The following is a 25,328-nucleotide window of genomic DNA, read 5'->3' as shown; positions in this document are numbered from 1 at the left end:
CATCTACAAGATCAGTGTTCGCTACTCGTGAAAAACAACGATGAGAATCTATACTATTCTATTCGTGCTAGTGAAGCATTTCCTTGATCATTTTACAAATTTCTTTACACATTAATCTGAAGGAAGCACATCATAACACGGCAACCATAAATGACAAGAAATGCATATTAAATGCACATTATAAGAGAATCAAAATTTGTCCCCTCAGTCAAGTCAAGCTGGATGAGGAAGATCAACCTTTAACTACATATCAATCTATATATAAGTTCTTGGGCTTTGGCTAGGCTTCGAGTCATTCACCACAACACAAAGCAACTAGCTAGCTATACATTTTATATGTGATAAATGTTAAAAAGACCGAGTCCTGTTATACCCTTAACTGAAGAACAAGTAAGAGGCATGCTTTGGCTCGCTGACCGCAATAGAGATGGCATTCTCAGCTGGCAAGAGCTATTAGAAGCCTTCAAGTCGTTAGGTGCTCGATTTCCACCAGTACAAGCTTGGCTAGCGTTGATTTATGCAGATAAGAACCGAGATGGACGCATCGACAAGAGGGAGGCTGAAGAGCTTGTCAAATACGCTTATAGTCTAGGCTACACCATTAAGTAGGTAGTAGAGCTATGAATCAAGAGGGCTTTTTATGTGTGACTCATTTTCAATTTTATATTTAATTAGTTTCCATGGCAGTAGTGGAATCGTAGTCTGTGTCTTATGAAAGGAGAAACTACACGAGAGGTTTCCGGCGTAAGATATTTTGTAGGTAACTTGTTCGATCAAAATATAGCAGAGTGCCCTTCGCTTCATTTTTTCTCGTCTCTTTATTAAAGCTGGAGTAGAAGTTGGCACACAAGAAATTTTTTTAATTTAAATTATAGAAACACACGTATGTTTCTATTTTCGAGCAGGGTGTCCAAATACTATATAATTTTTGGATTACCCCAAAAATTAACTCAAAAATTCAATAAAACATTGAAAAAATAAATGCTCTGTTCGGATTTGGTTGACTCAACTGCAGTCTCACTCAGGAGTTCAAGATATTTTGCAATCTCTAAATATTTATGATATTTCAAAGATTCAAAGAGGTTGTTTGGATTCATGGAATTTAAACATTTAATGGATTTATTAAATTTCTTTGTTTGATTAAAAAAAATTTGTCAAAATCTATGGAATTAATAAATTCCATCATCATGGCTTCAATTTCAACATTTTAAAAGAAAAAGAAATCTCACTTCATTGGTAGAATTTTCTCAGGATGAAATTTAAGCCACTTAATTTCATTTGAAATTTTTTTTTTTTAAGTTCATGAATTTTATTTTTTAATCAAACAATTGAATGTCAAATTCCATAGATTTCACAAATTCATAATTTGATATTTTACGAATTTTGTAAAATTCATGGATTTCACATTTTAAGATCCGAAACCAACATATTAATTGAATAATTTCTTTATATAAGATATCGGACAATGGATTGGATTACATTCCCAATGATACTCACCTACCTTTGGAACTCCTCATCTAAAACACATTGAATTTGATCTCTCCACAAATTAACTGCTTCGGCTCCAAATTATTCACAATTTATTATTGAAAAGGTACGGGATGCATAGAATTTGAATAACGAAATTTAAATATTTTTCAATTCTAACATTTTTTTTTTTATAAATGATAAGTTTAAACCACTTAATTTTATTTCAATAATATTATCATTAAATCTAATTTAACCATATGCCATTCCGAACAAAATTTCTCCAACATTAACCTAATAAGGTACCTTCTTCATATTTTTTTTTTTCAAAAACTGAAAATAAAAGTTTAACTATTTAACCAAATAAAAGTCATAAAAAAAAAGTAAACTCATAAAATTATCTTTCAACCTAATGGTGTAATATAAAATTTTAAAATTTATATATCCTGTGAAATTCATATATTTTGATATTTCATCAATTTAATACCTTAAATATAAAAATAAGTACACCACGGCTGCGTAAAATATTAAATCTCAAGTCTATCCGATTCAAAACTGAAAAACTTAATTATTAAAAACACATATACGTTCGATTTGTCTGGATGGAATAGAAGATAAAAATATTTCACAACTAAAAAGGTGCAGGATTTGTGAGCATTTAAATAGTTTAATCATCTAGGATCAATTATGCTAATCTTGTTCATCATTTCCATATCTTTTTCCCAAGAAGCAAAACAAAGAATCTTTCGCCATTAGATAATATTCTTCCAATCACAGTACTACAAATCCACAGTCACAGAATTCCGGTGATGTTGGAATTTCCAGTCTTTAGCAGTAATCTTTAGACTGTGCTTTATTACCAGAGATTCGCATCAATCTTTATCTTCTCTTTTTATCCATTTCTTAGCTTTAATCTAAACTTATCTCTGTATTTTTATTTCTATTTTTTGAAGCGTATTGCATCAGTATACATACGCAACGTGTTTCGCCTCAATTGATGTCATATATATATATATATATATATATCTTTGCTCTTCCAATTAGCAAATCAAGACAGAAAAAAAAAGGAAAAAGGAATACATAATTAATAATGCATATACGTCTCTATATAAAATCTGTTCTACAGACTTTGATTCACCAACAGCAACCAGACGCCTAAGTAAAATTAAGCTCTCATAAGCAATTAATCCAAGTTTTTCCTTCCAAAAGAAGACATGGCTCCATTTTTTACTTTCCACACCAACTGTAAATGCTGTCCTCCGCCTCCCCTTACTGAACCCTATCTGAAAGAAATTTTTAGGCGCTTTGATAGTGACAGAGACGGCCTTCTTAGCCGCCAAGAGGTTGCAAAAGCCTTCGAGTACTTGGGTTCTCGGCTGCCGGGCTGGCGAGCTCAGCGAGCTCTCTATCATGCTGATAAGAATAGAGATGGCTACGTGAATGAAGCCGAGTTGGTTGAGGTTGTTAAATATGCACTTTCATGTAATTATAAGATGCCAATTGGTAAATGGTAATGGATGTCTGCTTTCTTACGAGAAGAGAAACTGAAGGTGTTATAGTATTCATATATGTTTCCTGCGTAAGAAGTTGCAGAGAACTTGTGTATTATACTAGTGTTTTCTTTTTCATTTTCTTTTTGCCCTTTCTGAAGGATATGTACTAGTGTTTTCAATCAATATAAATTCTTTTTTTTATATATTTTTTATTTCTACAAAAATGTTGCTGAATAACGGATAATTGATTTTGTTATAAGTGCGATGAAAACTTATATGATTCAATTAACATGCAAACTTGCCAATCTATTTTTTAAAAACAAAATATATTCAATAAAAGTAATCATATCATATCAATAAAAACAAATTAATAAAATAAGCATATCAATAAAAATCACCATATAAAAGAAACAAGGTATATATACAGAAGCTAGCGACAATATATTCTCTCTTTTTTTTCTAATATATAAATTAAAATTCCACATATATATATATATTCCGAGATGGAATTTGCAGATTCTCGCAACTAATTTTTGCTTTGAATCAACAAACACATGTGGTTTCAAGTGGCATAGTTGCTTCAATAATTAAGGCTTTGTTTCGGAAGGAGGAGAAAAATAATGAAGGAAGGAAAATTATAGAGGAAAAAATAGGGAATTGTCATAAAAAATTATTACTAAATATGTTTACAATAATGAAAATAATCACAAAAAAATTGATAAAACAAAGCAAAATACAATAGAAAACCTTCTTGAAAAGCTTTCATGGTGCAAGCTACTATGGAATCATCAAAGAAAGTAAATTGTTTCCATTATTATATAATTTCAAGACCACAATGGAATCGATTCTTTCGTTATTATTCAGGGACGAAGTAATAGGTAGGGATGAGAGGATTTGAACCCATGACATTTTGTACCCAAAATAAATGCTCTACCAAGCTGCACTACATTCCTTTCGATTAGTTTACAATGTTATTCTAAAGAATATCGGTTTTGTTTTCTACATACTTATTTCATTTTCTCCCGTGTACGTATGTAATGAACAAAATCCTTATTAAATTTGGAGGTTATAACCAAGAAGCACATAGATCTCCCTTAAAACTCACTAGGATAAGCGATATTATTGAACCAGACAAAGCAACAAGCATCACTGTTCCCATCGCTATTACAGAACCATACATGAGATTCTCACCTCAAATAGATTTTCTCGTTATATTTTCTGCTACTCCACAATTTCATAAAGGATTCTACCTGGTTTAACGACAACTACCCAATATTCGGGAGATCCTTTCCTAAACCCAGGTCTCCAAAAACTCGTGCAAAGTTTCCTCCAGTGATATGAGTTACCACCCCTTGATCACTTACACTAACCCAATTTTTTTTTTTTTTTTTTGAAAATGAGTTAATATTGTTAATTCTATTTTCCACTTGGATATAAATAAACAAAGAAAATAAATTATATTTTCCTTTATATGGAAAGTGCAAAATTTTGAAGGAAAGGAAATTCTATTTATTATAAATTGAGAAATATACTTTTATTTAAAATTTGAAAATTGATAAATATTTGAAATTTGTTAGTACTTGAATAATTTGCATAAAAATAGTAGAATTTCATATTTTTAACTGATTTTTTTTCAAATTAGAGAAATTTTAAATATGTGAACCTGTGTGGAAAATAAGTTAAAGTTCACTCCTTTCATTAATTATTTTCCTCCCCATTCCCAAATAAAAGAAAATTTCTTTTTTGGGAGATTAACATATTTGTCTACACTTAGCCGTCTATGCACGATGCAAATTAATTAAAATATAAATTTTTTTACAAATTTTCCCGCTATATGTTTCTTTTTCCTAATGAATAGGCAGAAATACTCTCATTTTTTAAATAAATAAATAAATATATATATATATATATATATATATATATATATATATATATATATATATATATATATATATATATATATATATATATATATATATATATATATATATTAGTTTAGCCAGAATAAGTCTATAAATTGAATCTAAACAAATCAATGTTTATAGTTATTCTTTTCCTTAAAAAAAAAAAAAAAACCCGTATCCAAACAAAGGCTTAATTACGGGAGATATAATTGGGTTTGGGTCAAGATTCTTACCAAACTATATATTAATTATAATAGGAATCATTTCACTTTTGTTCAAAAATTCAGTGTTTATAGTAAGCCTTAAGCCTTACCGATACTATCTTGCGGTCAAGTTATTCGAAACATGTGGTCTAGTTTATCCTCACTTGACTATACCTTTGTCTTTTTGCTTTATTTCTCCGCTTTGTAACCAAAAAATAAACAAATAAAATTCAGTCACTGTGATTAACATTATTATAAATTGTTCCTGAAAAAACGTTACTAAAGTGAGAAAAAAAAAAAAAGAATATGTTTGACCAGATAACGTGGCAGGATGATTTTTTTTTTTTTTTTTTGCCTTTTTTTTGGTACAAAAAGAAGAAGACATAAAGAACTGATTACTACTTCTCTTAGAGAAAGTTATAATAGTTCTATTATGATATCATTAGTAAAATTTCACTTTATTTGGGAAGGAGAGGAAAGAAAATAATAGAAAAAAATAATGAAGGATTGAAATTATTTTCTTTTCTTAGTTATTTTTTACTCTTTGTTTGGACGAAGAGGAGGAAACAAAATTATTATAGTTAATTTATAAATTTGCCCTTATTATAAGACAAATATCACTATTTCTTATGGAAAGCATGGCCCAGGAAAAATTTAATTAAAATTTTTAATTTCTTCCTCTCAGACTTTATTCAAGGTTCCTAAACATGAGTATTTTCCTTCCTCTCAGAAAATCCTCCCTTCCCAAACAGAGTGTTAGAAAACGAACAGAAGCAGGAAGTAAAGCTTCACCAGTAAGTTAGCAGATTATCACTTTGCACATAAACTTTAGAGAAAACCTTTTTATCGTAAACAAAAAGCAATTTGTTTTTTTTTTTTTTTTCTTTTCAACTGCCTATATAAGAACCTAATACCCACATTTGAAGAACACACAAAAAGCAGTTTCTCAACCGTAAAAACAGAAAAGAAAACATGACTTGCCAAAAGAATATAGACAGAAGGTGCCTAAAGCCTGTGCCTATTTTCATGCCAGTAGGGCCAAGTGAAGAGCAAATAGAAAGTTGCTTCCGGCGTTTTGACACCAACGGAGATGGCTATCTTAGCATTCAAGAGCTCAAGAACGCCTACAAAGCCCTAGGCAGGTCTTTCCCGCTCTGTCGAGCTTTGCGTGCGCTCTACATTGCTGATGAAAATCGAGACGGATACATTAGCAAGAAAGAGTTTCACAGATTATTCAGAACTGCTTATATATAAATAACAGAGGTTGCCGTGGCAACTAGAAGTGTTTGTAGTTTCTCTTTTTCTTTTTTAGCGAAAATGAAATCCATCTATGATTATTGTTCAAGTAATCAGCACCAGTGTGTTTGTAAATTGGATCTCCTGACACCGTTTTAGCGTGTATGTATGATCCTGCAATTAGAGTGGATATAAACTCAGATTATGTATAAATAAAGATAGGTTTATATGTACTTTATATCGTAGTTTTGGTGTCTTTTTTTTTTTTTTTTTTTTTTTTTTTTGGTATACCGTTTTGGTGTCTTTTAATTTTACATGTTAAGGGCCAAGTAATCCTTTGAGGCATTATATATTTCTGTGTAAAATGGCAAATTTAAGCTTGATGTATAAATTAAATTCATTTATCACATTTGTTAATGCTTTTTCTTGCTTTTCATTATCTTACATTTGGAGTATGGAATTAATCATACACCAAACATAGGATATCTATGCATATAATCCACTGCAATAATTTTTTTTATATTTACGATTTAATTAAAACAAAAATTAAAAATAATTGTCACAGATATTTATATGATATACTTTTATTTATTTATATACAAGTAAATCTATTCATGATTGAATTTTGGATTTGGTAAATTTTATAAAAGATTTTTTGAGAAGAGTAAATTTTATAAATAATTAAGGCTTGATTTCATTTGTAAAATCAGAGTTTCTTTTTGAATTTAATTTAATCTTATTCTTAATTATAGATTTGGGATTTTGGATAGATATTTAAAAAGTGCAATCTTGATATGCATCCTCTTTTGTGTTTTTTATTTTTTTTTAATAATTTTTGTGGGCTCAACTTTGCGACAAGAATTATATTCTTGCTAAACAAAATTGCTTGTTTAATGTCATTATTACATATAAATCTGTGAAAATGATTGAAATCTTAGAAGATGGGTATCATCTGTATCAGTCAAAATAAGCAATTTTGACCATCAGTCCCACTACGAATATTGAGAGTTACTTTTAGGATAAAAAGTTCATTAAGTGGGTTATATTTGTGTACTTCGATTCTAAAGAAGTGACTAATGCCTATTTTGTAATGGCTTTAACAAAAGGAAGAACAAATTCTATGAGCAGACAAGAAACTTTTAATATTTTTCCTATAACATGGCTATCTTGTTCCCTTTGCCATATATATATCATTTATTTTAAGATTAGCTTTTTAATTAACTTTCATTATTCAAAGAACCATAAGTAAAAGCCACAAAAGATCAATCAATAATGCCATAAAGTTTGAGAGATACGCAATTGTAACTAACTCCAAGGTTGGCCCTCGAGATTCTCCAAACTATATTTACTTCGACGGATATTTTCATTTTCGGAAATGATATTCGAATAAAATTCCATTAATATTAGCGAATTTATGTTTTAATTTAATTCCCTAAACTTACAAATAACTTAGTAACATTTTTTTGTAAAGTATGATAAAAAATGTTTTACAAAAAATGTGTTTTGCAATAGTTAATGTTATTTTTTTTATAGTATTCGGTAATATAATATTTAAATTAATAATGTTTTATAAAAAGTTAACACATGTAACACTTTAGTTTTTAGTATTTAACAATTTAGTTTTTAGTATTTTATAAAAAATTGTTCAAATTAAACAGCTAATAGTTAAAACTATTGAAACAGCTAACTGTTGAGAATTTGGGCCAATTAATCAAATCAAATTCAATTATATATTTAATATTGGACTTATAATGAATTGGACTTACATTTAACGCAAAATGGTCTAAGCCTTTTGACTAGTTCACCCTTTACATTATATGTCATTTTAGTTAGTTGTATTTATCCGATGTGGGATTACCCACATACTCCAACACTAACACCTACCAAAACAACTAATTCTACCGAACAAATCCAAAGTATTAAAAACCCCCCCACTTCCTTTGTCCTTTTATGATAAGTTGGAATCTGTTACAGATTGGGTGTTAGATAAAGATGTGCTCTATAAATACGACAGTACTAATTACAAACAAGGCAAACCGAAAAACACCAAAAGAAACAAAACAAGTCTACTATATTAGACATATATATGGATTTCTTATCCCATAGAGGAATAGATAAAAATTGCCCTAGGACTTGCGTGAACAAGAAAGGTGTGGGCGGTGTTGTTCATTACTCAGAAGAACAATTGATGAACATGTTTAAAAGCTATGACACCGATCATGACCGCCGGCTTAGCAAGCAAGAGCTCAAGAACTTGTTCAATAAGTTGGGTTCTCGTTTTGCTGGCTGGAGAGTTTGGCGAGCTCTTCATCATGCAGATGCTAATAAAGATGGGTATATAAGCGAGGAAGAATTTTCCGATCTTGTTAAGTATATTTTAAAATGTGATTACAGGATTTAGTAGCCATGTTTTCTGCATCAAGACAAGTGAATACGTTTTTACCTTCTTTTTTTAAGCAAAACCCTTCTTCTTTTTTTTTTTTTTTTTTTTTTTTTGGCAGTTGGTGTGGTCTTCATGTACAGTTTCATTTTCCTAATTCTAGATGTAATCATGTAGAGTGCTTTTGTGTAATGAAAACTAGAGGAAAATAATTCCTGTAGCCTTTTTTTTTCCCCTCCCCCTTCTTTTCCCTCTTGATGTTTGGATAATGTTTGGATAATGGAAGCGAAAGGAAAACGATTTTGTGGATAGTAAAATTATAAGTTTAATTTTTTTTTTTTTTTTTTTGAAAAAAAAGTGCAATGAACGAGGGTAAAAGTGTAATTTCATTATTTTCCTAAAAAATTGGAGGAAAAAATCACATATGCCGATCCTATAATATATTTTTCCTCTCATATTTTCTTCATTCCTAAACGAATCATGGAGGAAGGAAAATCTTTTGTATTATCTTCCTTTTCAGTTTTCTTGCCCCCGTATTTTCCATCAATCCAAATATAATATGAAGGAATTGGATGCTCCATAAATTAACAAAGACATGCACAAACTTATGTGGTAGTAGTTATTCCATATAAGGCATGAATAATAATTTTATAAGAATCTATTATTTATTCGCACATGAAAATATTTCCTAGTTTACACTTAAAATAAGTTATTAGCAATACTAATGTTTTACTAGCTTAATTCTTCTGGAATTTTTAATTATCAAATCAAAAAATAAAAAAACAAAAAGTGATTTTTTTAAATATTGGGGATGGAAATTCGAACATGGTAATTAATAATTTATTTTAAATAGATATTTGTTCTCTGAATAAAAAATCAGTGCGTTAAATTTTTATTAGAAAAATACTTAATTATTTTACTTTCATTGTATCCTTTAAATATGATTAATGCTATTTCTTTCTAATACAAAATATACATCCAACAATTGATTCCTTATGCTAATAAATTATGTTTAATAAATAAAAAAAATAAGCAACTAACACCAAATATATATCACATTACTACAAACACAGCAAAAAAAACAAAACTACTGAATGGAAAAAAAAAAAAAAAATGGAAATCAACTATAAAAATATAAAAATCATGTTCCCCCCCCCCCCCCCCCCCCCCCCCCCCCCCCCACCCCCCACATTATTGAATTTATTTCAAGGAATCCAATTTATAGACTAGAGCCAAGAAAAGAAACTCTCGAAATTGAAGGAGCTTCCAACTTTGGCAAAGAATCCGCATGAGGGTAGATCCTCCGTATTGCTTCGTGTTTCTCTAACGGGATCACTTACCATGTGGTAACTGGTAGCTGTAATGCGGTTGTTCTTCCTTCAAAGGTTGTTTCTGAGAGTATGTTTTCTTATTGCCTATAAGGTGTTTGTATAATTGCCTAGCTGGAGTGGAGTGTCTGTTATGTTTTATAACTTTATATTCTCTCTTCTTACAAGAAAAATAAAAGAGAATGGTGGTAAATCGAGAAAATATTCAAAGCTACTTCATTTTTAGCTGTTGATCGTAACAAGTTAACAGAAAAGCTAAAGAATAAATACATCAAGAACTAAAATTCCTTTCAATTTGCAATGAGACTGTCCTTTTTGAAGCAAAATCAAAATTTTTTTGTACGGAGGACATCGCAAGCTTCAGAAAATCTTGCACAAATATATTAAGGCTGCTCTGTGCTTTTGCTTGCAACGATAGCAAAGGATCTGCTTTCTAAAGGCAGTTCAAAGTCTTCATTAGGCGTCTACAGGATAAATCCCCGTCCCACAAATATAAGTGTATCTTCAATTACCATTGGATGTCTCCTTGAGGGCTGATGTAGGATGTCCCCTTTGTTATTCCTTCTTTCTTCTTCAATAAAATCTACAGGTTAATTGTTTATCTGGGTGCAAAACAAAGGAATGAAGATATATAGCTACGAAAATTCATGTGTTGGCTTATGTAGTTAGTATCTGGCAGAATATAGTAAAAATCTAATACTAATCATCATTCGAACAAAAAAAGATATATGTATATGTGTGTGTGTGTGTGTGTGTGTGTGTGTGTGTTACGTAACAATGATACATCAAAAATCAAAATATTCTAATAGATTATAATAATTAATTGAAATTATGTAGAATGAATCGAAGGTGTATGCAAACACAAGGAAAAGGGAAGAAAAAAGGGAATAAAACTCAAACAACTCTTTATTCTGTTGTATTAGTATTACCTGTTATTATTTCACACTAAGTTTGGCTCTTGCATGACCATGTGATATTTGGAACTGTTCAGTTAACCCAAAATGTGCCATCAGGAGCCACACATGAGTGAGAAGTTCTCCGCCCCGTCCCAACTGCTGAGCATGATTGGTTCCTCTACAGTGGCTGGCAGCATAAGCCAGCATTTCCACCCACACATTACTCAGCACCTCCCACCTGTTTGGTTTTGGTATGTTTTGCAGATCTGATGCTAGCCTGCATGCATCAAATAACACAGACTTGCTTCTGTCTCCTTTTACTTTAACTGGAGGAACTACAGTGTTCACGTTAAGTAACGCACTGCAGGCTTTAATTTCATATGGATCGAATGTTCCCTTTTTGAAAAGATTGATTGCCCAAGAACTAATATTATTATACTTTTGGATACCAGATGCTGTGGATTTGTGCTCTTGAAAAAATTTTGTTGCTTCAGTGCAAGTGTCTTGGTATCTGATCTTCCCGATCCCCATTGGCAACATGGAAGGACGCATAACCAGGAGATACAACATATACTGCGACAATGATTTGCTTATTTTTTTAAAGTCCTTGCCATTATTCTGTTCATTTTTCCCACTTAGCACTCCATTTTTGGGCTGATTTTGCTCACTAGACACTTCATTTTTATGGTCACTTTGCACACTTTCCACTTTAGGTTTTTGCTCATTTTGCCCACTCAACACTTCATTTTGTTGCTCATTTTGCCCACTCGACACTTCATTTTGTTGCTCATTTTGCACACTCCACACTTCAGTTTTTTGCTCATTTTGCACACTCCACACTTCAGTTTTTTGCTCATTTTGCACACTTGACACTTCATTTTTCTGCTCAATTTGCCCACTTGACACCTCATTTTTTTCCTCATTCTGTACACTCGCCACTTCAGTTTTTTGCTCATTTTGCACACTTGACACTTCATTTTTCTGCTCAATTTGCCCACTTGACACCTCATTTTTTTCCTCATTCTGTACACTCGCCACGTCAGTTTTTTGCTCATTTTGCACACTTGACATTTCATTTTTATGCTCACTTTGCACACTCAACACTTCAGTTTTTTTCTCACTTTGCACACTCGCCACCTCAGTTTTTTGCTCACTTTGCACACTTGACACTTCATTTTTATGCTCAGTTTGCACACTTGGCACTTCATTTTTATGCTCACTTTGCAGACTCGACACTTCAGTTTTTTGCTCACTTTGCACACTCGACACTTCAGTTTTTTGCTCACGCTCACTTTCCATACTTAGCACTTCATTTTTTTGCTCTTTTTGCCCAATGGACTCTTCATTTTTTTGCTCATTTTGCCCACTCGACACTTCATTTTGTTGCTCCCCTTGCCTACCTTGATCATCAACTTTGATTGTTAGCTTATTCTCTTCATTTTGTTGCTCCCCCTGCCTATTTTCCTTAGATTGCATTAGAATTGTAGCAATGTGCCAAATAAGAATGCTTTGGTCAAACTCTACCTCCACACTCCAAAGCAATTGATTAAACTCGCGGAGGGCGTGACTCCCCCTATACATGCAGATATCTTTAAGCTCTTTCTGGTACTTCTGTTCTTCTGTGCTTGATTTAGTCTGCATGAGATTGTCGAATTTCTTCTTGAGATGTTGAAATATGGAATCTTTCAACTCATCAGTGACTTCTTCCCAAGTCACATGCTGGTATTCTAGTATTTTGTCAATGCCAAAGAGCTTGTGGATTTTGCTGTCGATCATCATGGGCTGACATGTGAGGCAATAGCTCAATAAACTATATTGCGGCAGGGAGTTTGACCATCTCTGACGTCTACGCAGCTGTAGAGGAGTGATTACTTGGCGAATAACTCCTTTGTGCTTAGACAGATAAAGATCTGTCCAATCTGATGAGACTTGTAAAAGCATTGCATATAGCTCAAGAAGAACAGCTATAACCAGCAACAAGAAGGTTATGGCTATATCAATCTTGGAGCATTTATGCTTGCTGGATAAAGAGAAAAAGACTAGTACAATGCAGGTGGTGGCGAGAGTGATGAACCGAAGCCAACAGCCCTTGCGTGTGTAAATTATTGTTCCTTTAGTGTAGAGCAAATCATACATGAATCCGAGTTCAATCTCGACAATTTTGAAAGCATCTTGGCAGGATATTTGACCAAACAAAGACTGGCTATTGTCTCGATCCTGAAAACTGAGGATGAGATCAACAAAGAGACGCTTGAAAGTCTTGAATAAGTAATGAGCTTTAAGCAATTCGGTTGCACCTTCAAAGGAAATATCCCCCATGGAAGAAACATCCACTGTGACTTGCCCCTCAACTACTTCATCTGCTACTACATAGAACCCTTCACATTGCTTTAAAGTGAATTCCTCCATGAACTTGGAGTAATTCGGACCGGGATCTGGAGCTGTAATCATGGAATCTCTCAATTGCTCGTTGCTTGCTGTTCGAAGCGACCATGTCCTCTCTCCATATTTGATAATTCCTGCCAAGAACATTGGCATGGTAAGAATGGAGAAGCGAGAACTTGACCAGGCCAGAAGAAATATATACAGTGCGACTCCTGTTTGTACTCCAATCCCAAGAAAGTGTCTCAACCACAGTTCATTGTCCTCCAAAGAATATGCAGTGATAGTATCAGGGCCACCCAAGTGCAGCAGAAGAAATGGCGCCCAAAATGCAGTAAGCTGTGTGTCTGCGTCTAACTTTGGTTTTTTACTCTTATTGTCCTCGTACAGATCTCCCATGTTGTTCAAGAGCACTCCAAGAGCAACTGTAGCTACCCAATCGGCCATCAAGTAGGCACACCATAACAGCACTCGAACCCAGGTTCTCCTCGAATATTTCCTACGATTTCCAAAAAAGATTAATAGTATCTGCAAGACAAGGCTGAGTAGAACCAGAACACGAAGCTCCCATTCCTTCCACAATTTCCTCACTGCTGGAGAAAAAATTTCCATGTCTATTCTTGCCTTTACGTAAATTAAGCCGCTAACAACTGAAAATCGAGCGCAGGGTGTTAGAAACTTACATATATAAATTAACTCTGAATTACATTAAATTGAGTAAAAGAAACAAAATAGTACATTTTTAAAATAATAATAGAAGTGGAGAAATAATTACGTACCAGCTGGGATCATACTGCCAAAGTTGAAAACCTTGTTTCAAGCTAAAATTTGGGCTTAAAATGTAATTTCCATTCTTGGGTCTTGTTGGGTTGGCTGAAATGAACAACACGAGTGCCTTACAAATAGAATGGAGCCATTTTAAATACATAGGCTTATCCACGTGTCACACGTTGGAATATTTGAAACTCTTCTGATACGCAATCGATCAGTTACTCTGAGATCTGTAAGGATGAATGAATCTACCAAACAAGTCCAATTTTATATGTCCCAGTCGCCAAAATTTAACACATGAATACAGTCTTATCCTTTAAATAGTAGTTGTAATTACTAATTGAATAATTAGCCTGCTGTGCTGTATCTATTATCAGCAATTACAATTAAAGAAATTTCAGTAGAAAAATTAAAATTATATTAAACATTGCTTGGAAACAATTTATATTAATTAGGGAATTAATGAAAAGAAACAAGAAAAATTAAAAATATATTAGTTAGGAAGAATTTTTCATTAATTTAGGAATGACAGAATAATATTAATATAGAATAATACTTTCGAGTTTGTCTGTGATTTCAATTGCCCAACACCTATCCACAGGGTTAAATGTAAGTTGAACATACAGCCTGTGAGGAAAAAAGGAACACAAGGAGAAAAGAAAAAAAAAAAAAAAAAAGGAAAAAGCAAAAGAATAAAAGGAAAATAAAGAACTCTCATTCTTAACGTACATAATAAGAAAATGAAAAGGAAACTAATTAGAATTTAAAGCTACGCTAATGAGTGAACGGGCTTTGTTGAGGAAAGTAATTCGAGTATAGGTTCTTTAGTTGTACTTTTCTTGAACTAAGAATCACGCCATTGGCTTGGCTTCGGTCTCCCATCTCTGAGATATCTCAGTTCGCAGGCTGATTAAGAGGACGTATTAATTGTTCGTACCATATAAGTAATTGTTTCTGTATAGAATATGAAATTCATATCATTTAGTTGTTGAAATTTTGGAAGGAAGAATAGAAATGCACGTGATGATTAAAAATGTTTAACATTTCATTGAATTAATAAAAGGATATGCCTATTTATAGGCTTATAAGTGAATCAAATAAGACCTAAAAATACTCCTAAAAATCACTAATCCTAATAACAAAAACATCAAATTCTATGCAGAAAATCTGCACTAAATAAAATTGAAATTTCAAAATATTTTTAATAATATTATTTTGAATTAATCCTAACATTCTGTGTTAATTCAAACATAATATTTTTTATTACAATAATTAACAATTAAAAATTTTTAATCTAGAATTTGAAGCACTTCTCTTCCATTAACTTTGTTGAAGCGCCTCTTTCCAACTCATTATTTTGATACACTTCTCACCAAAATTTTGATGCATTTCTCATCAAACTAGCAATTTTTTTTAACTTTTTGAAGCACTTCTCTTCAAATATTGATACACTTCTCATCACTTTTCTTTTATTTTGGAGCACATCTCTTCAATGTTCTCTTAGAATATATCTCTCCAATACTCAAAAAGAGTTTCTTCCTTTGATACCAAGGTATGACCCAACACGGGAACTTCCCTTATGGTTCGGATCCAAGGAAGGCTCTGATATCATGTTGAAATTTTGGAAGGAAGAATGGAAATGCACAAGATGATTAACAATGTTTAGCACTTCATTTAATTAATAAAAGGATATGTCTATTTATAGGCTTACAAGTGAATCAAATAAGATCTAAAAATATTCCTAAAAATCATTAATCCTAATAATAAAAATATCCAATTCTATGCAGAAAATCTGTACTAAATAAAATTGAAATTTCAAAATATTTTTAATATTATTATTTTGAATTAATCCTAACATCAGTTAGGATTAATCTTTGTATTTTTGTCGACCAAACGAAGGAATTTGACAAATCCAAGAAATATTTAAATTTTTCCGAGTAAGGTTATGAACTATGCTAGAAAAATAGATAAATTGGAGGGCTCAAGGGAATAATTTCAAAGCAAACACATTTATATTACAACAGAAACACACTTTTATAATTACAACAACTGGAAGACAGAATAATTAGAAAAATACAATCACAAATGGAGCAATAAAAAACAAGCAATTAGAAATTGTCCATCATTTTAAATTTACCAGTTGAGAAAGAAATCCCCATTTCTCTTATTTAACATTAATTTCCAATTATAAGCACACTTCCATTTGGCTGTCTTATCACTTTTGCATTTAAGATTGTCCTTCTGACAGATAGCTCTGCATCAAAATATATGTTACAGCAGAATTTTTTAGAAAGCATTTAAGGAGCAAATTGTTCTTAAGACAAGAAGAAATGAAATGACTTAACATTTATAAGGGGGAAAATGTAATTAAAGAGAAATAACAAAAACTTACTGGCAGAGGATCGAACTTCCAATTGTTTTTTGTAATCTTCACATTCCTCTCCTTCATGGTGCTTTCCATTTCTGCTACAAAATCTTCAGACATATTCGTGAGAATCAATTCCTTCAAGGAGTTCAGCTGCTGCCAACCACTAGTTTCCTTCAGTTTATCGCAGCGTCTAATTTCTAGTTCTCTAAGGCGAAGCATGGAACCTTCCTGCACAATCCACTTCTCCAATTCCTCTAGCATCCACAGTTTCAAGACTCGGAGTTCTGGAAACCCTTTAGCTTTACAAGTCATCTCCTTCCCTATGTAGGAGCGAGCAAAAAGTCTCAGGATTTTCAGTTGAGGTAGTTCCCCTAGAGTTTGCATTGGATCCTCGGTTAAATTTGACACGGATAGAGTAACCATCTTGAGATTTTTGGGAAGCTGAAGGTGTTCAATTTTCTGTGATAATTTTCCAAGCAGATACAATTCTGAAAGACGATCATGTTTGTTCATGCTCTCCAACTTGAGTTCTGAAGGCCTGCTAAATTCATCTATAGACCTTAGCTTCAAAGATCTAAGTTCTTTACACTTAGAAATCCAAGGACTTATCTGCTCAAGTGATTTGAAATGGAATGTGAGTCCGAGTTTCATTAGACGAACCAAACTATTCAACCAGTCTTCTCCAGGGCTTTTTTTGCCTATTATTAACCCCCACAAAGTCAATAGGTTGCCCAAGGAACCACTACCTAATGGCTTTTGGAAGGACACATTTAAATATATTTCGTTCATATAAAGATGTCGAAGCTTCTTTGAGTTCCAAATAGAAATAGGCAAGGAGTTTATGTTTGTGTGCTTCACATCCAGTATTTCCAAATTAGGAAGATCACCAACAGAATTTGGGATTGAATCTAGAAAAGTCCATCTTAAGCCTAGGTAAGTCAAATGTACGAGTTTTCCTATTGCTTGATCAGATAAAACTGGTTTATAGACATTTTCTAGATCAAGTACTGTAAGCAATGAAAAGCCTCGTTTTCTAATCATCATGGTTAGAAACTTATCAACTTCATCTGCAGGTGTATCGCCTTTTCGGGTGTTAAAAGATATATAAGAACGTAAATTATCAATGTCTAATGGAGAGCTACTGATGTCTACATATGCGGCAACTCTCCTTATACTATAGGTTTGCTGATATTTTGAGCTACGAATAACATCATAAAATCCACTGTCTGTCGCATTTGGGAACACATTATCATATAGGATACCTGGCACACGACATGTTCTGGGACTTCCATCCAATCTCCATCTTGCAACTTCTATCATGTTCCTTGTGATCAGTGCATTCAAATAACGCTCAACCAATTCTTCAGGGGTTTTACCTTTTACTGATGCATCCTCCAATTCTTCAGGGGTTTTGCCTTCTAATGATTCATTGACCAGTCCTTCAGCAGCCCACAAATGGAACAACCTCCGTACGGGGATCACATATTCTTTCGGGAAAATGCCTAAATAAAGTAGACATAGCTTTAGGGCTGATGGAAGTTCCTGGTAGGCCAAAGCTAATATAGCTTTGGAGGGGTCATCACCAAAACTTAAACGCTCAACTCTATCCTTCCAACTCCCTGTATCTTTGGTAGATAAAAGACCTCCCAGCACAACAATTGCAAGAGGCAAACCACTGCATTTTTGCCATATTAGCTCCTTTAATGATGCATCAACTAAGCTTTCTTCAGTTTTTGGTACTTTCTTCAAGAACAATTTCCAGCTTTGATCAATGTCTAAATTGGGTAGCTCAATAGGAGTGGATCCTTGATCGTTCATCAATTCTGCTATTTTTTTGTCGCGAGTGATGAAAATCAGCCTGCTGCCATTTAATGAGTTTGGAAATGTTCGTTTGAGGTTCTCCCACATAACATCAGTCTTGACATCATCTAAGACTATTAGGTACCTCTTGCGAAAAAAGAAATCACGGGCCTTCTCTTCCAATTTATCAGGTTGCAACTTCTCCTCATCTTTGATTGTTGTAACTAGCTTCAATATGTCAATTATAAGATTTTTCATTTTCTGCTCAACAGCATCAGAAGCAACTGATTCTGGGAACTCTTCAGACAAATTAACCCAAGCACGTAGTTGAAAATGCTGCACAACATTGGCTTTGTTATAAATATTCCTCACAAATGATGTCTTGCCAGATCCAGCAGCACCCACCACCGAAATAAGAAAACGCAATTTACGGCGGTTAAGTATAGCTTGTTCTAACTTTTCTGCTTCGCTTTCTCGCCCAACGAACTCTGATTCGTCATCTGAACGATCTGCAATTGTGCCCAATTGCTGGGGTGGTGCTCGTCTTTCTTTTGAAATTGCTCCAGCTTCAGCTGAATCGGTTGGTGTTTTATTTTGCATGCTTTCTTTGTCTGCTGCAATCTCTTTTTGATCAACATCATTGCTTTCTTGTGCTGCTTTTGAAATTATTCCAGCTTCAGCTGAATCAGTTAGTGTTTCATTTTGCATGCTTTCTTTGTCTGCTGCAACCTCTTTTTGATCAACATCATTGCTTTCTTGTGCTGCTTTTGAAATTATTCCAGCTTCTGCTGAATCAGTTGGTGTTTCATTTTGCATGCTTTCTTTCTCTCCTGCAACACCTTTTTGATCATCAGTATTGCTTTCTTGTGCACCCTCATCTTTATTTTCTACAGATTGTCTTTCTTTATATTCGATAATGCGTTTGTCAATCTCCTCTGTCAGTGACCGCATTCTTCGAACTAGAATTTGGCTCTGCACGGGCATGAATTGGCTGAAAACACGTACTTTACCAGAAATTTTTTGTTTCTGCAATGTCGTTTTTACAAAGAAGGTATCAATCGTGTCCTCTAGTGAGTAAATCTCCTTCAGAGGGTTCCTCTCCAAATTTTCATCACTGATATTTTTCTGGCTGTTTGTCAGCAACTTCTGAACACTTCCCAATGTCTCCTTGGTATTCTCTATTTGGCACTTCAATCTTGGATTATTAACTTCTTTATCTTTGAGAGCTTCTAGTTTTTGCAAAATAAGGTACACTGCTAGTGCTGTAGACATGACCGCAGATTGCTTGCCTCTGCTTCTTCTTTCTCAGAAATAACACAATTCACGACTTGGTCAGACTTTTTGAGTGATTGGCGTTATGTTTTTGGAGAATTGTTAGACAACAAAGAATAGAATAGGAAATGTAAGACTGATACTGCTAATAACTTGGCCAAGTTAAGCTTTTGATGGCTTATTTATTTATTTATTGGTTTAGCAAGTTTAAAATCTCATTTTCAATAGAGAGAGAGAGAGAGAGAGAGCTACAGTATTATTATACTTTACTTTTCTTATGACTATTTAAAATTGAGGATTCTTTCTTTTTAATTATCCAATGGATAACTTGTCTTGTATTTTTTAATTTTGAATTTAGAATAAAAAATATATAAGATACCTTAAATGAGATAGAATTCAACTGCCTAACATTCACGAAAAAGGATAAAATAAAAATAATTTTTTAAAAAATTCTTATTTTCATTAGTTTGGTACATAGATGAAACTGATCTAGAGAAGTATTTTCAAAAGGGAATAATTGATCAAACCCTAGTTAGTTTTGATCCTTTACCTCTCGGTCTTTCACGCACAATAAAAAAAACAAAGCAAAAGCTCAAATTTTGCCTTGGTTTTACAGGCAGGTACAAGATGCTTTACCCTTGCGTTATTAAGACATGCTACTTATTTTCTTAATCAAGTCTTTTTGTCAATTCCGTGAACGTAGGTTCCACTTGTCGGTCCTACAAAATGGAGAATTATACAAGGTGTTAGTGCACATCTACATTTATCAATTTCAAATTCTTTCAACAGGGTAAATTATACTTTCCTAGATAATTGAGAGAGAAAAATAAAAGTGCAAAAAGAATGGAAGAACTCAAGCCTCAGGTACCATTCATAGTAGCAATAAAAGATCATCCAGGATCTATAGGCAGCAGGAAAATATCACATGAATTAGCAGAGTTCGTACGATGTCCTCTTATTAATGAAAATGATATCACCCAAACCCTTGAAAAAATATCCATTCCAACCCCCTCAAGTTCAACCATAACTCAAACTTCTAATGAGCTTTCAGACAATTTACCTTTTGAGATTGTTTCTCAAATTGCCTTAACCCAACTCAACTTGAAGTTCAATGTTATCATCAACATATTGCTATTCAATGATACCCGTCTCAATAAATTGATTGAATTGGAGCATTCTGGGAAGGCGCGCTTGATCATTATTCAAGGCGAAAGCAATAATCATCAAGATTATTATGACAGTGGTCATATCTTGAAGGTAAGCATCGACGAAGAGTCATTTAATGTGAATGAAGTTGTCACCAAAATGTATAATTTACTAGATGGTATGAGAGAAAATGCAAAGAGTCACAACAAACTTATCAGACAACCTATAAATGACCATTTGCATGAATTAGTTTTATCCAAAGAGCCAAGAACAAACAAAATCCTATGCAGAAGTTGCTCAAAACTTATTTCTGGTCTCTCTTATGAATGTGCAGAGTGCAATGAGTTCACCTTTCATAAATTATGTGCAGAGTCGTCCCCAGATGTAAAGAATTGTCCTCGTTGGTTAAGGAAAATGAAGCCAAAGCAATATGACTTCCAAAAGACATATAAATGTAATAACTGTGCAGAATTTTCAGAAGATTGTTATGATTGTCTCTTCCAAACCAACGTCAAACATGGATTTTTGCCGACTATTCTTCATCAGCAAAGACATCAACACTTTCTTAATTTCATTATCATGCCCTTCCAGTATAATTATCAATATAAATGCTGTATTTGTGATAAACTGGGCAGCTCAGTTAGCTACAAATGTTATGATTGCAACTATGATGTTCATGTCAAGTGCATATTACCAAGCACTACTTGGATGCGTGGGAATGATTATTCCCTTGTCTCTGCGTCGTCGTATCATCAAGATGAGTTGGAAAAGTATAATTGTGATATCTGCCATGAAAAAATAGAAGCGAGCCAACTATTATATTGGTGTGAAGAACAAGATTTTATTCATGCGGGTAAAATTAAATATTTTACTGATCAAAACAAAAATTTACCCATTCATGTGAAGTGCATGCCTAGTGTTATTGAAGAAGAGAGTATTGATCGGGAAGCTATTGAATTCATCAAGATGGAGCATAAGAATTTTGAGTTATCGAAATGGAAAACCTTTAAGTTGCATTAATTAATTATTATCAGGGTTTGGTATATGTCAGTTAACCAGAGATTGCTACTGATTGTTAACACAGCTATTTACTTATTTGTGGGTTTGGTCTGGTTTGTATTCCTGCAGCAGGTTAAAATCATTCATTTTTATATTATTTGTCACATTTGAAGTAAAATGATTTAATAATATTGTGTTTTTCTTTTTTTTTTTTTTTTTTTTTTTTTTTTGTTCTTTTCATATAGTAGCTAAGCTTAATTAACTACTCCCTACAAGTATTGTAATTTGATTGCAGAGAAACTTCCAATTTGTAATTGTAATGTTCTTATGAACCGTGTAGGTCATACATGGACTTACAAGTTGTAATTTATCACACAATTAGCAAGCTAAATAGAGTTATTTATTTATCATTCCTAGATCTTTGAAAAACAGTAGAAAGAAAAATATGTGCAAAAAATAAAAACAGCAGGTAAACTACACAAATTACTATTAGAGGGTGAAAAGTGCAATTGAATACAGTTAACAAATCAAAATTATAAGAAAAAGACAATTTTTTTTGGTAATTCTACAAAATACATCATAAAAAAGATATCAGAATATATAAAGTTGAGAATACAATCGGAAAAGAGAGGAACCCTTCCAATCCAGAAAAGTAGAACAGAAAATGCAAGGGGTTGAATCAAATATATTCTAGGAGATAAGTAGGAATAATAATGTATAAGCAACTGTAGGGACATAACAAAGAGTTCTACGTACGTAAACTCTATATAAACCCACATTTCCTGAATTGAAAAATCAGAAAGCAAGGGAGCCATTGTTGCTATTAGCCAAGAACTAGTAGCAAGTTATTTGGGTTCTGAGAGTATGCCTCGTCAACCTTATATTGCTTATAAAGGAAACGTTCCTCAGCCTATTTTAAGTGAAGAGCTTATAAAGGAAATTATTAAGAGATGTGACATCAATCATGATAATATTATCAGCGAGGAAGAGCTAATCAAAGCTTTTGATGAACTTGGTTCGAGGTTCCCTTGGTTTAGAGCCCAGAAGGCCATGGCTTGTGCTGATTCCAATAAAAATGGACAAATCGACTCCGATGAGTTGGATCAAGTCGTCAAATACGCTAGCAAGCAAGGATACCAATTCAAGAAGTCACAAAAAGCTTATTTGAATTGATGTAATTAGTAATATCCATGTAAGGTGTTGCTTAATAATAATTAGCAACTTTTCAACTTGCTGTTAATTAATATTGGAGTTACTTTTGGGTGTAAGGTTGTAAGTTTAAATTTTCCCGAAATCTAATTTTAGAAAAAAAAATTTAGCTTTTCTTTTTCTCCTTTGATAACACTGTGAAAAAACATCCATTCATTGTGCATGTATAAGACAGAATCTATTCGGTTTTTTTTTTTAAAGATAGTATAAAGTTGGGAATAATATAAAGGGTGCAAGGACCAATAAAGAGAGGCCTATATAAGCGCAAGCTTCCACTCCAACAAACTCATATTGCAATAGCTTTAAGCTCCGTTTATGGCTACCCATTTGGTTCAAGATAATAAATGTATGAATAGTAAAGCCGTGCCTCTAACCGAACAACAGATACGAGAAATTATCATCAGCTGCGATTCCAATCATGACAATCTTCTCGACATGGATGATCTAGAGAAAGCCTTTCGTCAACTGGGTTCAAAGCTCCCTGGTTTTAGAGCCACCCGTGTTATGAGGTACGCCGATGCCAACAGAGATGGACTCATCGACTTGAATGAACTTAACGATGTCGTTAAATATGCTAGACGACAAGGCTACTCCTTTAAGTGAAAGGTTTTTCCAGTTCAATACGATGTCGTTAAAGCTCTGGAAAATAAAATAAATGTGTCGTTAAAGCTTTATTTGCTGTCGTATATGTATCCAATAAAGAGCGGATAGATAAAGATAACCCTCTGCTTCGTGACATTTATTACTTCTATGAACCAGTACTTAAGTCATTTACTTTTTTTTCATGAGAAATAGAGGTTAATTAAACAAAATCTGGAAAAACAATCATTAATGAGACTTTTTTTTTGGTTAATTGTGTGACTATTGTTTAAACCTATGTCTTCTTAATTTAAAAATCATCTGTCACTGTTTAGAACTTGTTTTGTCTAAAATTATCAGCAATTTTAATAAAATTAATTTTTTTTTAATTTTACTCTTATTTCTATTAACTACAATAGTTATGTTCTATAATTTTCTAAAATTTATTTTATCACATCCCTTTTATCTCTTTTACTTTTAGTGGTAGATAATTAAATGGAGAGATAATTATTAATAAGCAAGAAGTCATGAACTCAGTCTAGATAAATTTTTCTCATCAGAGCATTTAAATGAGATAAATGGTAGTTTAGTCAAATTTAGGCTAATTTGTTTTTGTTTAAGTGATTTAATTAGATTACACTTTTATATTCACTAGAGTAATTATTGTTGGCTACATAATAGATATAGCTTTCTCCTTGTCTCATTAAATTGGTGAGAACTTAATCGAGATTCTTCATATTAATGAAAAGACTAATTATCAAACTATATCTGATTAGTGAATTGATGACTTTTTAATTATTATGCAAAAAACTTAAATGACGGAGAAAATAAAAATGAACAGACGATTAGACATGATTTAACTACAAATAATTGTCTGTAAACTAGCATTATCTCTAAATCCTGCATCATGATTATTACGTAAGGCATCTGATGTTTCTTGATGGTTTAATGCCTAATTATCATGTTATTCTCTGTGGTTTAAACGATTCCTCCTAATTAAAGGGAGAACCAAATATTCGTACAACTGCTTGGTATGAATTGGATGATGAAAAAAGCAAACCATTTTGTGAAGGAAATACATGCAAAAGGAATCTTAAGTCCTTTGATGACAAAAGAATAAGAATCAGTCAAAGCAGAAAGGAACTGTTTCTTTGGTACTATCTGGAGATAAAGATGCCTGTTAAGTAAAGATAAAAACGAATCCCTTGTTGCATATTTAAGTCTCTTTATCTCAATGATAAAGAGATGCTTATTAAATATCTAGACTACTATTTCATGCTTCATGTTTACTGCTACTCAGTATATCGTTCCATAATAACTGAATTATACTAAAACTTTTTTATATATAAGAGGATCTTAGGCCTCTGTTTCACTAATTGCCGTAGTTCTTTTTTTTTTCGCTGTAATTTTCTTTCTAGCAGTAATAATACTTTTGTGTCTGTGGGTGTTCAAACTATCAAATATTGTTCTTTTGTAATATATATAACCAACCATAATAAAAAGTTTGTACGTGAATTGCTTACAACCTACAAATGTTCTGGATATTATTAGAATAATAACACAGTAATAATATATATATATCTCAAAAGATTATGGGTTTAAACCTCATATATAATATGCCAACCAAAGAGAGAAAATTGATTGGACTTTGCCGCTGCATGTTTCACATAATATGAAGATTTTTTTTAAAAAAAAAGTTACAAGAAAGAATCAACATATATCTCCTGAAGATAACTCAGAGTAATGTGGATAATATAAGGTGTCAGTATACAACAATTATCTTCTATATAAACCCTAAACTGCTTCTAAATTCACATTCAGAGCCCAGAAATATCTTAGTCATACTAGAAAATCAAGGGAAAGGATGCCCAGCGGCCAAACCTTGAGTGAAGAGC

At 32.7% G+C, this 25,328-nt stretch overlaps 2 protein-coding genes and 1 long non-coding RNA gene across 6 annotated transcripts; 1 reads left to right on the top strand and 2 right to left on the bottom strand.

Moving 5' to 3' along the window:
• Window positions 1-9,866: 9,866 nt before the first annotated feature.
• On the top strand, window positions 9,867-11,358 carry LOC110009417 (uncharacterized). The gene is made up of 2 exons (XR_002284321.3): window positions 9,867-10,068; window positions 11,003-11,358. It is a non-coding gene; the product is annotated as an uncharacterized LOC110009417 (long non-coding RNA).
• Window positions 10,201-14,307, bottom strand: LOC105633651 (uncharacterized). 3 transcript variants are annotated; one of them, XM_089725967.1, is made up of 3 exons: window positions 14,069-14,307; window positions 10,941-13,939; window positions 10,201-10,582 (listed from the first exon to the last, which is right to left on the bottom strand). In XM_089725967.1, the coding sequence occupies exons 1-2, from the start codon at window positions 14,079-14,081 to the stop codon at window positions 10,947-10,949; spliced, it is 3,006 nt and encodes a 1,001-aa protein (XP_089582093.1). In that variant the 5' UTR covers window positions 14,082-14,307; the 3' UTR covers window positions 10,201-10,582; window positions 10,941-10,946. The 3 variants fall into 3 exon arrangements, with proteins under 3 accessions (XP_089582093.1, XP_089582094.1, XP_020534858.3); XM_089725968.1 differs by having other exon boundaries at window positions 10,201-10,579; XM_020679199.3 differs by having other exon boundaries at window positions 10,201-10,613; window positions 14,069-14,305.
• A 215-nt stretch (window positions 14,308-14,522) lies between these two features.
• Window positions 14,523-19,674, bottom strand: LOC105633895 (disease resistance protein RPM1). 2 transcript variants are annotated; one of them, XR_016322565.1, is made up of 3 exons: window positions 16,453-19,674; window positions 16,198-16,314; window positions 14,523-15,014 (listed from the first exon to the last, which is right to left on the bottom strand). XR_016322565.1 is itself a non-coding variant. In XM_089725966.1 (2 exons), exons 1-2 carry the CDS (start codon window positions 19,498-19,500, stop codon window positions 16,288-16,290), a joined length of 3,075 nt encoding a protein of 1,024 aa, XP_089582092.1. In that variant the 5' UTR covers window positions 19,501-19,674; the 3' UTR covers window positions 16,060-16,287. The 2 variants fall into 2 exon arrangements, 1 of the variants encoding a protein (XP_089582092.1); XM_089725966.1 differs by lacking the exon at window positions 14,523-15,014 and having other exon boundaries at window positions 16,060-16,314.
• Between the last annotated feature and the right edge of the window lie 5,654 nt (window positions 19,675-25,328).

This window comes from Jatropha curcas, chromosome 9 (assembly GCF_041381405.1).
Source record: "Jatropha curcas cultivar XTBG-Jc1 chromosome 9, XTBG_Jcur_1.0, whole genome shotgun sequence".
NCBI classification, from domain to species: domain Eukaryota; kingdom Viridiplantae; phylum Streptophyta; class Magnoliopsida; order Malpighiales; family Euphorbiaceae; genus Jatropha; species Jatropha curcas.
The sequence above is the reverse complement of the archived record's forward strand: the minus strand, read 5'-3'. Positions and strand labels throughout refer to the sequence as shown.